The sequence below is a fragment of the Tubulanus polymorphus genome, chromosome 9, assembly GCF_964204645.1.
Source record: "Tubulanus polymorphus chromosome 9, tnTubPoly1.2, whole genome shotgun sequence".
Taxonomy (NCBI): Eukaryota; Metazoa; Nemertea; class Palaeonemertea; order Tubulaniformes; family Tubulanidae; genus Tubulanus; species Tubulanus polymorphus.
In genome coordinates, this window is record NC_134033.1 from 2405304 (window position 1) to 2421344 (window position 16041).

General features: G+C 40.6%; 1 protein-coding gene across 1 annotated transcript in view; it reads left to right on the forward strand.

Moving 5' to 3' along the window:
* Positions 1-16041, forward strand: part of LOC141910839 (dynein axonemal heavy chain 2-like) — a 49103-nt gene that overhangs the window by 25730 nt on the left and 7332 nt on the right. Inside the window, exons 31-51 of the mRNA XM_074801682.1 lie at positions 139-383; positions 763-961; positions 1291-1620; positions 2325-2513; positions 3400-3616; positions 4163-4312; positions 4665-4832; positions 5657-5817; positions 6039-6178; positions 6559-6691; positions 7040-7942; positions 8373-8537; positions 8986-9111; positions 9607-9822; positions 10554-10704; positions 11355-11504; positions 11978-12110; positions 12649-12793; positions 13270-13469; positions 14355-14481; positions 15498-15684. Coding sequence (XP_074657783.1) covers positions 139-383; positions 763-961; positions 1291-1620; positions 2325-2513; positions 3400-3616; positions 4163-4312; positions 4665-4832; positions 5657-5817; positions 6039-6178; positions 6559-6691; positions 7040-7942; positions 8373-8537; positions 8986-9111; positions 9607-9822; positions 10554-10704; positions 11355-11504; positions 11978-12110; positions 12649-12793; positions 13270-13469; positions 14355-14481; positions 15498-15684 — 4435 coding nt within the window. The remainder of the gene's footprint in view (positions 1-138; positions 384-762; positions 962-1290; positions 1621-2324; positions 2514-3399; positions 3617-4162; positions 4313-4664; positions 4833-5656; positions 5818-6038; positions 6179-6558; positions 6692-7039; positions 7943-8372; positions 8538-8985; positions 9112-9606; positions 9823-10553; positions 10705-11354; positions 11505-11977; positions 12111-12648; positions 12794-13269; positions 13470-14354; positions 14482-15497; positions 15685-16041) is intronic.

Sequence of the window (16041 nt, forward strand, 5' to 3'; positions counted from 1 at the left end):
TTGAACTCTCTACTAAAGATCTACGAGTTCTATTTTCTTAACCTCATCTTACTCAATCAGCGATGAGTATTGAAACTGCCTAGAATACATAGCCTTTCAGCTTGATTTATAAGTGTTTGAACCGGTGTATTTTCGCAGGTCGACCCGGTAGATTCTGAGAACTACGTACGCATGATCGAACTGTGGTTCCAATTCTGTTTGATCTGGTCGATTTGCGCGTCGGTCGACGAGGACGGGCGCAAAAAGATCGACAACTACATCCGCGAAATGGAGGGAACGTTCCCGAATAAGGATACGATTTACGAGTATTACGTCGACGGTAAAACTAAAACGTGGGTTCACTGGGAGGAGAAACTGCGCACTGGATGGAAGTACAATCCGAGGTTCGTAAAAAATTATTTTATCTAAACAATCACCCCTGGTGGATCCTCACTTGCCATAGATGGAATCATCTATTGCTGCAGTAGTTGATGTCCTACTGCATACTAGTGACACCTGGTGGATCCTCACTTGCCATAGATGGAATCATTTATTGCTGCTGTAGTTGATGTCCCACCACACACTAGCGACACCTGGTGGATCGTCACTTGCCACAAGTGGAATCGTCTATTGCTGCAGTAGTTTTTATGTCCTACTGCACACTAGCGACACCTGGTGGATCCTCACTTGCCATGGATGGAATCGTCTATTGCTCAGTAACATTCAAGGTTCCCACTAAGATATAGATATTATGATAATTATGAATATTTAATTTTTCTATAGTACACCGTTCTACCGTCTGCTGGTACCGACCGTCGATACAGTCAGATACAACTTCATCATTTCGAATCTGTTGAAGTCGTTTAATCCGGTGATGCTCGTCGGACCGGTCGGAACCGGTAAAACGTCCGTCGCGATGAGCGTTACGAGTAAACTCGACCCGAAAACCTACAGCGTTTTAACAGTGAACATGTCTGCACAGGTAAATAACGATCACTTATACCATAAAACTTCTTTCTTATCTCTTTGACCTTTTCAATCTGGAGATAGAATGCTTGGCGCGGTTCCGGAGTTCTCTGTTCAAATTTGACTGTTGAAATATTGAAAATTAGATGATTTTAACTCAGTCTGGATCGTTCTTTGGCTCATTATTGGAAATTATGAAAATTTAGAAAATTGAAAAATGAGCAATTGGCAGCAGGTCTGATAAGACAGCTCCTTAGAATGAAAATAAAACTTTTGGATTTAGATAAAATGGGAAGTTCAATATCAGTTCTGAAATATAAGAGCTGTTGAAATGTCTATTTTCAGACGAGTTCGAACAACGTTCAGGATATCATCGAAAGTCGCGTCGAGAAACGAACGAAAGGCGTCTACGTTCCGATCGGCGGCAAAAAACTGCTCACGTTCATGGACGATTTCAACATGCCGGCGAAGGACACGTTCGGATCGCAGCCGCCGCTCGAGCTGATCAAAATGTGGCTCGATTACGGATTCTGGTACGATCGTCTGAAGCAGACGATCAAGTATATCAAGGATATGTTCTTGTTGACGGCGATGGGTCCGCCCGGCGGAGGTCGTATGGTGATCTCGCGACGTCTGCAGAGCCGGTTCAATCTGATCAATATGACGTTCCCCGCTGTGAGTATCAACTGATGTGATATCAAATTACTGGACCCATTTTTACAACAAGGTTAACCCTTTCAGTGTGTCTACACTGCAATGCGGTGTATATATGATTGTCTTGGCTAGTACACCGCACTGTGGTGTATTGATGTCATTAGCAATTGGATACCGGCGAGGCTACTGAGGGCAGCGAGGATTCAACGATAATCCACCAGGATCGCTAGTGGCACTGGGTTACCGCGCTTCAATTTCTTCTACATTTCAATAAACATCTAGTCAAATTTTCTGATTAGTAAATCAATTTTCAGTGAAATCAATACCATATACTGTGAGAGAGAAAGGAAATCTCATATCAATTCGATGACTCGTTTGATAATTTCCGGATTTGGAAGCTTAAAAATAATGTTCAAATTTCATTGAATATTGACTGATTTTCACCACGATTAACCCAGTGTTTTGTTGCGCCATCTGGTGTTGCCGGTATCCCATTGATTGTTATCTGTATTAAAAGATGGCAGTGAGATATAAGTAACTAATGATACATCGCGCCGTGGTGTAGATGCAGTAAAGTGATATGCCCATTATTCATAACAGTGATGGAATTTTCAACAACTTTCGTGTATCAATAGGTCAGCGCTGAAAGGGTTAAGGCTTCAATCAGACTCACAACTGTGAAACTATGTTGAAGTAATCGAAATTAAACCGATTCTTCTTTTCAGGAATCTCAAATCAAACGTATTTTCGGGAGCATGATCAATCAGAAACTGCAGGACTTCGAAGAGGAGGTGAAGCCGATCGCCGATACGGTTACCCAGGCGACGATCGAGATGTACGACGCGATCGTTCAACGATTCCTACCAACTCCGGCTAAAATACATTATCTCTTCAATCTCAGAGATATCTCGAAGGTTCGTTAATAGCTTCTCAGGGGCGGATCCAGGGGCATGTTTTGACATGGCGACCAATAAAAAGGGCATATATTCTTAATTTAGGGTGGAAAGGCATATCAGCAAAATTTTCGAGCATTTTAGAGCTTTCTGAGCATCTCTGAGAGGCATTTAGTCAAGAAACATAGGTTATATATTTAGGAAAAATATCTATTGTGTATCTCAGGTGGTTACAACGGCAAATTTTGATACAGAGAAAAAATAAAAAGGCACTTTAAAATTCCGACCGTGTCGGGCGACACGGTCGACACGGTCTAAATCCGCCCCTGTTCAATGTGGTATTTGACGACTGAATTTATTCAAAGCGATGGTTTTGATATTTTCGGGCTGGTCACTTACCTGGATAACAGGAAAAAGTCAGGAAATTTACTTTTCTTTTAAAAAGTCAGGAGTGAAATAAGCTAAAAATCAGGGAAATTCATTGAGATTGTTTGTGTAAAATCAAACAGTTTCGCCTATGCCTTACGTATTTGACTGTGTTAATCGATTGGATTCTTAGCAAATCAAATTCATTTCAAATTTCTATATTGATCCTGCAGTAAACAGTTTACAAATCGGATTGTGTTACAATAAAGAGTTTTCACAAGACAAAAAAAAAAAAAAGAAAACTTTATAAACAAACAATTACCATTTACATAAATGCAGAGTGTAGTGCAGCGGTGGTCTTTAGGGAGTGAGTGTTTTTCTACAAGGGAAGAGACTGGGTTTCGAACAATGGAGCAGATCAAGTCAGGGAAAACAACTTACATCTCAGGGAATAGTCGAGGCGGAATCAATTCAATTTAAAGTGGCTTCCCCGAAAAATGAAGAAATAGATGAAACAGATTTCATTTAAATGTCATTGCAGGTGTTCCAAGGAATGTTGCGAGCTCATAAAGATTTCCACGACACTCGTCCGGCGATCACGCGTCTGTGGATTCACGAGTGTTTCCGCGTGTTCTCCGACCGGATGGTCGACGACGCCGACAACGAGGCGTTCGTCGGAATTCTCTCCGATAAACTCGGGGTTCTATTCGAGCAGACGTTCCACAATATCTGCCCGAACAAACAACCGCCGATATTCGGTAAGTTTCGAAAATCGGGATGGAAAATCATTCAAATTATTCAACAACCCTCCCTCACCTCTCACTTTCTTCCCCTCTCATCCCTCTTGCTCCCCCTTATTTCTCTCCCTATCATCCCTCTCACTCCTCTCCCTCTCTCCCCTCCTTTCCTTTTCTCCTCTGACTCTTGGTAAGTTTAGAAAATTCACCAAAAAAATCTGTTTATTTCATTCAAATTATTTGTTACACAACGCCCATTTCCTTCAACCCTTCTCATTCCTTTCCCTGTCTCACCTCTTCTTACTCCTCACTCCTTCCCTCTCCCTCTCCTCTCTGACTCCCTCTCCCTGTCTCCCCTCTCATTTCTTTTTCTCTGACTCCTTCCCTCTCCCTCGCCTCCCTTGCTCCTGGGTTTCACAAAAGGTTAAACTCATGAATCAGTTAAATCTATTCATTGATACAACCAGACACAGGGCTCGACTCACATACTGAACTGGGCATTTTCATTCAACAACTAAGACGAGTATTCTAAGGCAGATGTCGTCTAATTGTTCATTTTATCCCTAGGTGACTATATGAACCCTGATAATGTTTACGAGGACGTGCAGGACATCGGCGCGTTAAAGAAATATATGATGGAAATGTTAGAAGAGTATAACAATACACCAGGAGTGGTTTCCATGGATCTAGTGCTGTTTAGAGACGCCATCGAGCACGGTAAGTTCAACACGCAGAAAGTTCCCGAATGCAATCTTAGTTTTAAAATATTGATCTACCTGCTTAGATTAACTTAGTTTAACTTGACCCTAATAGAATATGGCAACACTGTCTCGGTACAACTAGAGTGTCTGCTATCTGCTAGATTAAACTTGACCCTTAAGATGGCGACACTGTCTTGGTACAATTAGAGCGTCTGCTACCTACTAATTAAACTTTTCCCTCAAGATAGCCACTCTGTCTCATGCCTTTATCGCTCTATTTTACATCAAATACCAAATAATTTCTGGTAAGTTCTTTTTTGATTATTGATTTTCTACGTCTGCTGATGATGAGCCGTTCTATATTTCAGTGTCTAAGATCGTGCGCGTGATTCGTCAACCTCGCGGTAACATGTTACTGGTCGGTATCGGCGGCAGCGGTCGTCAATCGCTGTGTCGTCTGTCGGCGTTCCTCTGCGATTACGTCACGTTTCAAATCGAAGTTACGAAACACTATCGTAAAAATGAATTCAGAGACGGTAAGATTTCTGAGGCTCTGTTTCATCGACCGATCCGATTCCCTTTTATGATTCTATACCTACCAGAAGTTTTTGATAATGGGAATTATTGAAAAATAGCACCCCAACAAAACCTCGATAAGTAACCATCGATTAACCCTTTCCGTGCTGACAAATTAATACCCTAAGTGCTGGAGAAAATGTGAAAATTTGGGAAAATTCCACCTTAGTGTGCTGAATAACGGGAATAGCAATATAGTGCGTCTACACCGCAGTGCAGTGTATCGTTAGTTACTAATATTTCACTATGTTTGACATCTTTGTCATCTTTGTATAGCGATCAAAACTAAAAACTAAATACATCAATACACCGCAATGCAGTGTACTAGCAAAATCCATTACCGATTCATACACTGCACTGCGGTGTAGGCGCACTGAAAGGGTTAAACGCTTGAGTCCTGAACCCGCTGATAATATAATATCACACACTAAGAAAGATGAATTCTGAAATGTTTCCTTGAACTAGTAGTTAGTAGTTTATTCAGATACGATTTTATCCTTTTAGCAGAGCTGTCAACTGTCCCTGATTGTCAGGGCAATCCCTGATAATGCTTCACTATCCCTGATGGTGGTTTTTGACGCTATTGAAAAACTTTTGCTGTCCCTGCAATAATTTTCTTCTGTCCCTCTAATAGGCCTACTTTTTCCTATTGAGTCCCTGAAACTTGTCTTTTTTGTCCCTGATGCGGTAATTGATAAGTTGACATGTTGGTTTTAAGCCTTTTTAACTGTTTTAAAAACATTTGTAAACAATGGTTAATTCTTTGTATATTTCGTGTATATAGATTTGAAGAGGTTATACTATCAGGCTGGAGTCGAGAATAAAGCCACCGTGTTCCTGTTCAACGATACTCAGGTCGTGGAAGAAGGATTCCTCGAGGACGTAAACAACGTTCTTAGCAGCGGAGAAGTTCCTAATCTTTACAAAGCGGACGAGTTTGAAGAGGTAAATAGTAAAAACCCGCCACAGGGTGGCGCCACTGACCTGGAAAACCTGGAAAATGCAAGGAATCGGACAATCTAGAAAAATTAGGAAAACCTCAAGGAATTTGACAAATTTTGCAAAAAAAAAGAAAATGCGGAGAATTTGGATAATGCTGTTGACCATGTGTTTCTTTATCAATAGGTGATTACAATAACATTTTAAACCTTTATCGTCGTTTTTAGGTTCGTACGGCTCTGGCAGACGCAGCTAAAGCAGACGGAATCGAGGATACACCGCAGACCATGTTCTCGTATCTGATCGATCGCGTACGGGCTAATTTACATATCGTACTGTGTATGAGTCCGGTTGGAGAACCATTCAGGTAATTTATTCAAGCTAATTTACATATCGTACTGTGTATGAGTCCGGTTGGAGAACCATTCAGGTAATTTATTCAAGCTAATTTACATATCGTACTGTGTATGAGTCCGGTTGGAGAACCATGCAGGTAATTTATTCAAGCTAATTAACATATCGTACTGTGTATGAGTCCGGTTGGAGAACCATTCAGGTAATTTATTCAAGGCGTCAGATAGACGTGAAAAAATATGAAAAATGGGTGTCTGCTTGTAGAGTAAAGAATGAGAAAACCTTAAAAATCATAAAAAGTTAACAGCTAAATTAACAAAAGTAAAGATCTAAGTCACTAATCTCAATGGCCTTGTCAAAGTGAGTTACAATCTTAAAAATTTTTTTTTTCAGGAATCGTATTCGAATGTACCCGGCGTTTGTAAACTGTACGACCATCGATTGGTTCAGCGAATGGCCACAGGACGCGCTGTTAGAGGTCGCCGATAAATATCTAGAGGTCGTACAAATGGCTACCGAGGACGAGGTGAGCGGAGTTCGATTTTGTCTGGGTGGCCTCTTAACCTGGAAAAGTCGGGGAAATTACTTCTCTTCTAAAAGCTCGGGGAATAGTCAGGATATCTTTTGAAAAAGCTAGAAATCTGGGAAAAGTCAAGGAAATTTCCGGAGATTGCTAGATCACGCATATAATCAAACAGTCTGTTTTACATATTTGACTGTGTTAATTGATTGAATTCTTAGCAGATCAAGTCAGGGGAAAACAATGTACATAGTAATAGTCAGGGGTAGGGCTAGCCAAATAAGAACGGCCCCCCTGTTTGTTTTAGATATTTTGTTTCGAATTTTTTCACACTCCCGAATTTTCGCCTTTCAGAACAAAATGAAGCCGAGTTTGGCGAAGATCTTTTCGATGATGCAGAAATCGGTGACCGACTACTCGAAGAAAATGTTGGACGAAATGAAACGCTACAACTACGTGACGCCGACGAACTACCTCGAGCTCGTCGCCGGTTACAAGACGTTGTTGTACGAGAAACGCGAGGAACTCGGCAACGCGTGCGACAAGCTGAAAAACGGCTTGAGCAAAATCGACGAAACGCGCGAGAAAGTCGAGTCGATGTCCGTCGAGTTGGAGGAGGCGAAAACGAAGGTCGCGCAATTTCAGAAGCAGTGCGAGGAATACTTGTTGGTGATCGTGCAGCAGAAACGCGAAGCGGACGAACAGCAGAAGTCGGTCGCACAGAAGAGCGAGAAGATCGCCGAGGATGAAGTTCGTTGTAAGCATATGGCCGATCTCGCGCAGCAGGATTTGGACGAGGCCCTACCCGCGTTGCAGGCGGCCATGTTGGCGTTGGAAGCGTTGAATAAGAAGGACATCGGCGAGATCAAGTCGTACGGACGTCCACCGCCGCTCGTCGAGACCGTCATGCAGGCGGTGATGATCCTACGCGGTCAGGACCCGTCGTGGGCCGAGGCGAAGCGCCAGCTCGGCGCGCAAGACTTCATCAAGTCGTTGATCAACTTCGACAAGGACAACATCTCGGATCGTACGCTGAAGAAGATCGGGCAGTACTGCGCGAATCCGGACTTCCAGCCGGATATCATCGGGCGCGTGTCCGGCGCGGCGAAGTCGTTGTGTATGTGGGTACGCGCGATGGACGTTTACGGACGCATCTACCGCGTCGTCGAACCGAAACGCAATCGTTTGAATCAAGCGTCCGCCGTGCTCGCCGAGAAACAGGGGCAACTAGCAGACGCGCAGGCGAAGCTAGCCGAGGTACGTGTGCAGAATTTTCGGGGTGAAATAAACTAGTTAACTCAGTTTTTAAAGTAATCAAATCAGGGATCAGTTGCTCAAAAGTTGGTTGGACTTAACTGGTGGATAAATGCTATTATTACAATACAATTTCAATTGTCACTATCTATGTCAACTATAGACTGGTTAACTCTAACGAGCTTTTGAGCAACTGGCTCCTGTATGGGATCTAAATCCGGAAATTAAAGCATTCCATAAGTTTTGAGGTGCTGAAGCAAAGTTGCGGTGACATTTGAGAGTTAAATGAGACAGAATTTATTAATATCGAATTTGGTGAGCGTAAGGATCAGTTAGGAGCATAAATAATGTGATTCTTGATAGATGAATATCGTCTTCAATTTGTTTTGTTACCCGAACATTATTGAGAGTTTCTTGTCCCGACATTTTCCAGGTCGAAGAGAAAATGAACCAATTGAAACGCGAATACGACGAAAAACTCGCGCAAAAAGAGGAACTGAGACGTAAAGCCGAACACACGGAGATGATGTTGGACCGAGCGGCGAAATTAGTATCGGGTCTCGCCGGCGAGAAAGTCAGATGGGAGGCAACCGTGAAGGTGCGTACGATTCAGCGTCTGTCTGTGTCGGAAATTCGTTCGTTTCTGATGATTTGTAAAGAACATGATCTATATTATCGATGTGTTAAACCGACAATGAAAAAACCCGTTTAGGATAAGGTTTAGAATTAAAACATGGAAAGATTTATTTTGAACTTTGTGGATTTTCTAAGTTGTGAGTTAGCTCTGTGAGTTAAAATCAGTTCATTTTCGATGAGTTAACTCCAAAACTCACAACTGTGAAACTGGATGGTTCAGTTCTCATCTAAAAATGAAATTGATAATGGTGTCTAGTTAAAAACAAAATATTCAGCGTTTTTTAAAGAAATTTTTTGACGATTTAAATTTTCCAGTTATTTTTCATTGTGGTTTTGATTCGTTCTTCATATCTATCTCTTCTCGTGAATTTCTATCTACCATCCATTTTTGGCGTTTTTTCCATTTGCAGGATTTGGAAAGAAAAATGGGATTTTTGATCGGAGATTGCCTGGTGGCAGCGGCGTTCCTCTCTTACACAGGTCCGTTCTTATCCAACTACAGGGACGAGATGGTCACGCAGAGATGGCTCGCCGAGGTTAGTACCTTCTCATTCTCAATGACTTCAGCGATTCAGTAAAATTATGACCAGCTAAATGATGATGACTTATTCTTAATGACTTCAGTGATTGAGTAAAATTATGGTCAGCTAAATGATGATGACTTATTCTTAATGACTTAAATGATTTAGTGAAATTATGATTAGCTACTATAATGACAACTTATCCTCAATGACTTCAGCAATTCAGAAAAATCATGATTAATTACTGATTGCGACCTTCTCATTCTCAATGACTTCAATGATTAAGTAAAATTATGATTAGTTACTAATGCTGACCTTCTCATTCTAAATGAGTTCAGCAATTCAGTAAAATTATGATTAATTACTGATTGTGATCTTCTCATTCTCAATGACTTCAATGATTCAGTAAAATTCAATGATTCAGTGAAATTATGATTAATTACTAATCACCTTTGTGAAACGTACTTTGAAAAAACAATTTATTGATTTATTCTTAATTCACTTTTGTAGATTCGTAAGTTGGAAGTGCCGTGCGATCCGGATTTCAATTTCTGCGAATTCATGGTGAAACCGACGCAGGTTCGAGACTGGAATATTCAGGGATTGCCGAACGACGGTTTCTCGACGGAGAACGGCGTCATCGTCACTCGCGGCAGACGCTGGCCTCTGATGATCGATCCTCAAGGTCAGGCTATTAAGTGGATCAAGAACATGGAATCATCACGGGTTTGTATTACTTATCAGCTAAATATTAGAAATATGAAAGGGAAGGATTATTTCAATCCATTTTCAGTTGTTAACTTACAGTTTAAAGTATATTTGACTCTATGGGTCTATAGATCATTATAGGCAGCCATCTTTTCTGGTAGCGTCTATAGAGAAAATAGATTAGAGGAGGATGTCAAAGGGGATTTATGGAGGCAGACCTCATGTCTGGAAGGGCCTCTACATAGATTTGATGATGTCATATGGGGATTTATACCAGCAGATAGCTAATTGGAAGGGTCTTTAGAGAAAATAGATTTGATGATGTCATATGGGGATTTATACCAGCAGATAGCTTATTGGAAGGGTCTTTAGAGAAAATAGATTTGATGATGTCATATGGGGATTTATACCAGCAGATAGCTTATTGGAAGGGTCTTTAGAGAAAATAGATTTGATGATGTCATATGGGGATTTATACCAGCAGATAGCTTTTTGGAAGGGTCTTTAGAGAAAATAGATTTGAGGAGGATGTCAAAGGGGATTTATGGAGGCAGACCTCATGTCTGGAAGGGCCTCTACATAGATTTGATGATGTCATATGGGGATTTATACCAGCAGATATCTTTTTGAAAAGTTTATGGAGAAATTTGTTATACCGTCATAGAGGGATTTAGGCTGGTTTGCATCACTTCGCCTTTTCTCTTCATCTGTAACTAACGATGATAATACGATTTTCTATTTAATTTCAGGGATTGAAAGTGATCGATTTACAGCAGCACGACTACATGAGAACGTTAGAGACGGCTATACAATACGGTTTACCGGTGTTACTGCAGAACGTACAGGAACAACTCGATCCTTCGTTAGATCCCGTGCTTAATAAGTCTATCATCAAAATGGGTACGTACGTGGTAGTCTGAACTACCGCATTTCTACAGTTGATATGAAGAAATACCGCCGCATTAAGGATTAAAGAGTCTGAAGACTTGATCAGCATTACTATGATCAAAAAATGTTTCCCAAAGCTGATAATTTATTCAACGTTTGTTCTGGTTTGTATCGGAGATAATTTGAAAATTTTGAAAAATTCCACCCTAGTGTGTTGAATAACGGGAATACCACTATAGTGCGTCTACACTGCGGTGCAGTGCATCATTAGTTACTAGTATTTCACTATGTTTGACAGGTGCTGCCATCATTCAAAAATAGAGATAAAAACTAATTACTAATTACATCAATACACTGCAGTGCGGTGTACTAGCAAAATCCATCACCAATTCATACACCGCACTGCGGTGTAGACGCACTGAAAGGGTTAAAACTGTGTCCTGTTGCCTGTTGTGTATAGGCGGGCTCTACGGTTTATGGAATCGTCGCATCGGTCCTGAATCCAGTTCCACAGTTTTTGAGTTTGAGTTAAAATCAGTTCTCATTTTCGATGAGTTTAAAATACCGGTGGACTGCGGTGCTGACGATCGTCGCCCTAAAATTAGACTTTTCCGTTAAAATCCTCCATTTTACGATATATTTATCATATTTTTCGACTGTAGGTGGCGCTTGGATGATCCGTCTGGGTGATAAGGAAGTCGAGTACAACGCCGATTTCAGGTTTTACATCACGACGAAACTGAGCAACCCTCACTACGCGCCGGAGATCTCGACGAAAACAACTCTCGTTAATTTCGCCGTCAAAGAACAAGGCAAGTGGAACGACAAATCGTCCTGTGTTTTATTTCGATAACGAACGATTACAGAATTGATGATTTTAGATTTCTACGAAGACGGACTCAAGATATATCTCAGAACTGTCCGAAAAACAAACTTTGAAATATCGTCAATTCTAGAACGATAACCACACTCAAACGTGGTGAACGGATAATAGATAAAAACCCACTATCTACAGGTTAAAAGAATTTAAAAACAAGAATTTATTTATTTAATCTAGAAGACACCTGACGATGATCTCTAGGGTGAGATCGAAACGACGTGTCATATATATTTTAGATTGAATAAATAAATTCTTGTTTTTAAATTCTTTCAATCTGTAGACAGTGGGTTTTTATCTTATTATCGTCAATTCGTCCATCAGTTCGTGGATCATGTTTTCGATTTCGTTTTAGAAACGAATTTGGATTAATTTGAAATTGATTCTCTGTTATTTGATGGTCTGCAGGTTTGGAAGCTCAGCTGTTGGGTATCGTCGTGCGTAAAGAACGACCCGAGTTAGAACAGCAGAAAGATAAACTAGTGATTAACATCGCTGAGGGCAAGAAAAAGTTGGTCGAACTCGAGGACAAAATTCTAAGGTAAATAGAAGATTAGTTTGAAATGAGTAGGTAATTTTTTGATGATGTCATAGGGGGATTTCTGGAGGCAGTCGTCGTTACTGGCAGGGTCTATTGGCGGAATAGCTATGCAATATCGTGATGTCATAGGGGGATTCATGAAGGTAGCCTTCATAGGATTATAGGTCAAATCAAATCATTGTTTCCGTAAGGGTCTGTAAATCAATTTGGTGATGTCATAGGGAGATTTATGGAGGTAGCCATCTTTTCTGTTAGGATTTATAGGTCAAATTAGCAATTTGGTGATGTCATAGGGAGATCTATGGAGGTAGCCATCTTTTCTGTTAGGATTTATAGGTCAAATTAGCAATTTGATGATGTCATTGGGAGATTTTTGGAGGCTGTCATCTTTTCTGTTAGGATTTATAGGTCAAATTAGCAATTTATGGATGTCATAGGGGGATTTATGAAGGTGGCCATCTTTTCTCGAAGGGTTTACAGAGGAAATCGCTGGTATTTTCTGACTAATTAAGATATTTTGCGATATCGATGATTGTAGGTTATTGAACGAAGCTCAAGGTTCGTTGTTAGACGACGAGGATCTCGTGAACACGTTGCAAACGTCGAAGACTACATCGCAGGACGTCTCCGAACAACTGCAGACGGCGGAACAAACCGAGGCGAAAATCGATACCGCTCGTGAGGTAGGCGTATTTATCGAATGCGATTTTAGTAAGGAAATCTTTAGACGATTTCGTGAAAAATATGAAGACCCGCACCAATATGCCGACTTTCGTGGACATTCTGGTAAAATAATGATTTGAGAAAACGGGATGGGCACTGACCTGGAATTCGGGGAAAAGTCAAGGAATTTTCTTTAAAAAAAGGCAGAGAATTTTGTAGAAAAGCAAGAAGTCACGGAAATTGCTAAATTGCGCGTGAAATCAAACATTTTGCGTCTATGTCTTGCGTATTTGACTGTGTTAATTGATTGGAATCTTAGCAAATCAAGTCAGGAAATACAATGTACATGTCAGGGAAGAGTCTGGGCAAAAGCAAGTCAAATAGAAGTGGTCACAGTGATGAAATAATTTGAAAATTTTGCTGTGAAAAAAATGTCATTAATTCATTCCAGAAACGATCGACTTATTTAATGTATGCGTTTAATGTTTTTTTGTAGGGTTACCGGTCGTGCGCCCAACGAGCTTCGATTCTGTTCTTCGTGCTAAACGATATGGGACGAATCGATCCGATGTATCAGTTCTCGCTCGACGCGTACATCGAGTTGTTCAATCTGTCGATCGATAAATCGCAGCGCTCGGCGAAACTGGAGGAACGTATAACTAATCTCAACGAGTATCACACGTACGCCGTTTACAGGTAAATATATATAACGAGCATCCTTTCAAATTAGTTTTGCTTAACCCTTTCACTGCGTCTACACCGTAGTGCAGTGTATAAATCGGTGATGAATTTTGTTTGTACACCGCACTGCGGTGTATTGATGTAATAAGTGATTAGTTTTTATCTCTATTAAAGATGTCAAAACATCAAACACCTGTCAAACATAGTGAAATATTAGTAACTAACGATACACCGCGCCGCACTATAGTGGTATTGCTTTTATTCAACCCCCTGGGATGGAATTTTTCAAAATTTTCAAAATATCTCCAGCACTATAGGGTATTAATTAGTCAGCACTGAAAGGGTTAAGACAGCGCGGCCACTAACCAGGAAATCAGGCAAAAGTCATGGAATTTGCTTTAAAAAATTCAGGGAATAATCAGGGAATCTTATACGTCTTAAAAAAAGTCAGAGAATTTTGTAAAAATGCTAAAAATCGCGATCAATTCACGGGAATATGTTGAGATTGCTATATCACACGTAAAATCAAATAGTTCCCGTTTATGTGTTACATATTTGACTGTCGGGGATCGAAAGCTAGAAGTCATGGAAAAATTAGGGTATATTTGGAGAATTTTGTAAGAAAAAAGCTAAAAATCAGAGGAAAGTTAGGGAAATTTGTTGAGATTGCTAGATCGCGCTTGAAATCAAACAGTTTGGGTCTATGTCTTACGTATTTGACTGTATTAATTGATTGGATTCTTAGCAGATCGAGTCAGGGAAAACAACTTACGCATCAGGGAAAGGTCAGGGAATCAGATAAAAGTGGCCACCCTGTTGAATAATACTTAATGTACTGATTTTAACGCTCCTAAAACATAGAACATAAACAACTTTTCGTCTAAAACCTAACTATTTCAGGTACACGTGTCGAGGTCTGTTCGAACGTCACAAGTTGCTGTTCTCGTTCCAAATGTGCGCGAAAATCCTCGAGGCTTCCGGCAAACTGAACATGGACGAATATAACTTCTTCCTGAGAGGCGGAATCGTAAGTTGACATTATCGAGTCAAAGTTAACCCTTTCATTGCGTCTACACAGCAGTGTGGTGTACAGACCTGGACGTATCGGCCCCACTCCACGCGGTTGCGCCACCGTGCGGGATTTAGGCGAAGCAGCAAACACAAACATGGCCACTCTCTCAATTTTCAATGATAGAAATGGTGTGTGCATTTCAATTATTTCGGCTGTTAGGGTTTTAAGGCACAATATAAGTTGACGATGTGATATGGCGATGTTAGTTAATGATAATTCCGCAGTGAAGCTAGTCACGAACGGTGCCGATTGAGTGTACAGCTGCCAAAAACACTGAAATGTGCGTAGTTGCGTAACTATTTGCAGTGCATTGCAGACGAAACATGAAGCCTTAACGGCTGTTTGAAAAAAATTATACCAATCGCAATTGTAAAATAAAAATGAGATAGAACCTAAGTTAAAATTCTGGCCATTTCTAAAATGTTATTACTAATTTTTAGTCAGTGCCGAACGTTTAGTTTTCCAACAATAATGAGGGGTGGTAGGTAGTCATGCAATTCAAGTCATCATTTATTACACGTTACTTCCGTGTTGTTGAAAATCTCGAGAGTCCTGGACCAAACCCCATTGAACAATGTGATCTGTGTGCTGGCCACAAATGCACACAGATCACACTACACTACCCATTACACACCCCAGTACCCACAGCTTTCATATATCCATCCAAATATTTAGAGTGTCTTTCTTCCTGGGTGTATGAATTGGCGTTTGACTTTGCTAGTACAGTGCAACACGGTTCTGTGCACATTATTCAACATACTAGGGTGGAATTTTTAAAGAATTTTCTCCAGCACTTTCAGGTATTCATTAGTCAGCCCTGAAAGGGTTAACTCAGCTCCTTAACTACCCTCTTCAAATATCTATACTTTTCAAATATTTATAACTGAAATTGATGACACGAATATTTCCAAGTACATGCATTATTTTCTTACGAATCTCCGTCGTATCTTTTCGTTTGAAATTGATTTCAGGTTTTAGACCGTGAGAATCAGATGGATAACCCGTGCCCGCAGTGGTTATCCGATATCGCGTGGGATAACATAACGGAGTTGGATAAACAGGCGAACTTCCACGGGATAATCACGTCGTTCGAGCAGTACCCGCGCGACTGGCACATGTGGTATACAGCCGCCGAACCCGAGAGCGCTCCATTCCCCGGTAATATCACCATTTAACAATCTTTACAAATAATTCTTTATGAATGAAAAATATCCAGTTCCATGTGCTACGTAGAAGCTTGGTCCTGAGAAATAGAAACTTAAAGATGTCTGTCACACTAAAATTCCCCAATGACATCATCTAGGTATTTGATGATATTATAGGGAGATTTATGGTGGCAGAAATTTTATGTCAGGGTCTATTTAGTGATTTAATGATGTCAATAAGGGATTTATGGAGGTAGCCATCTTTTACACAATTGTTAATAGATAAAAATTACTAGTAGGTAATTTTATGATGTCATGATTCATGGTGGGAGCCATCTTTTTGATGGGTATTCAAATGATGTCATAGGGG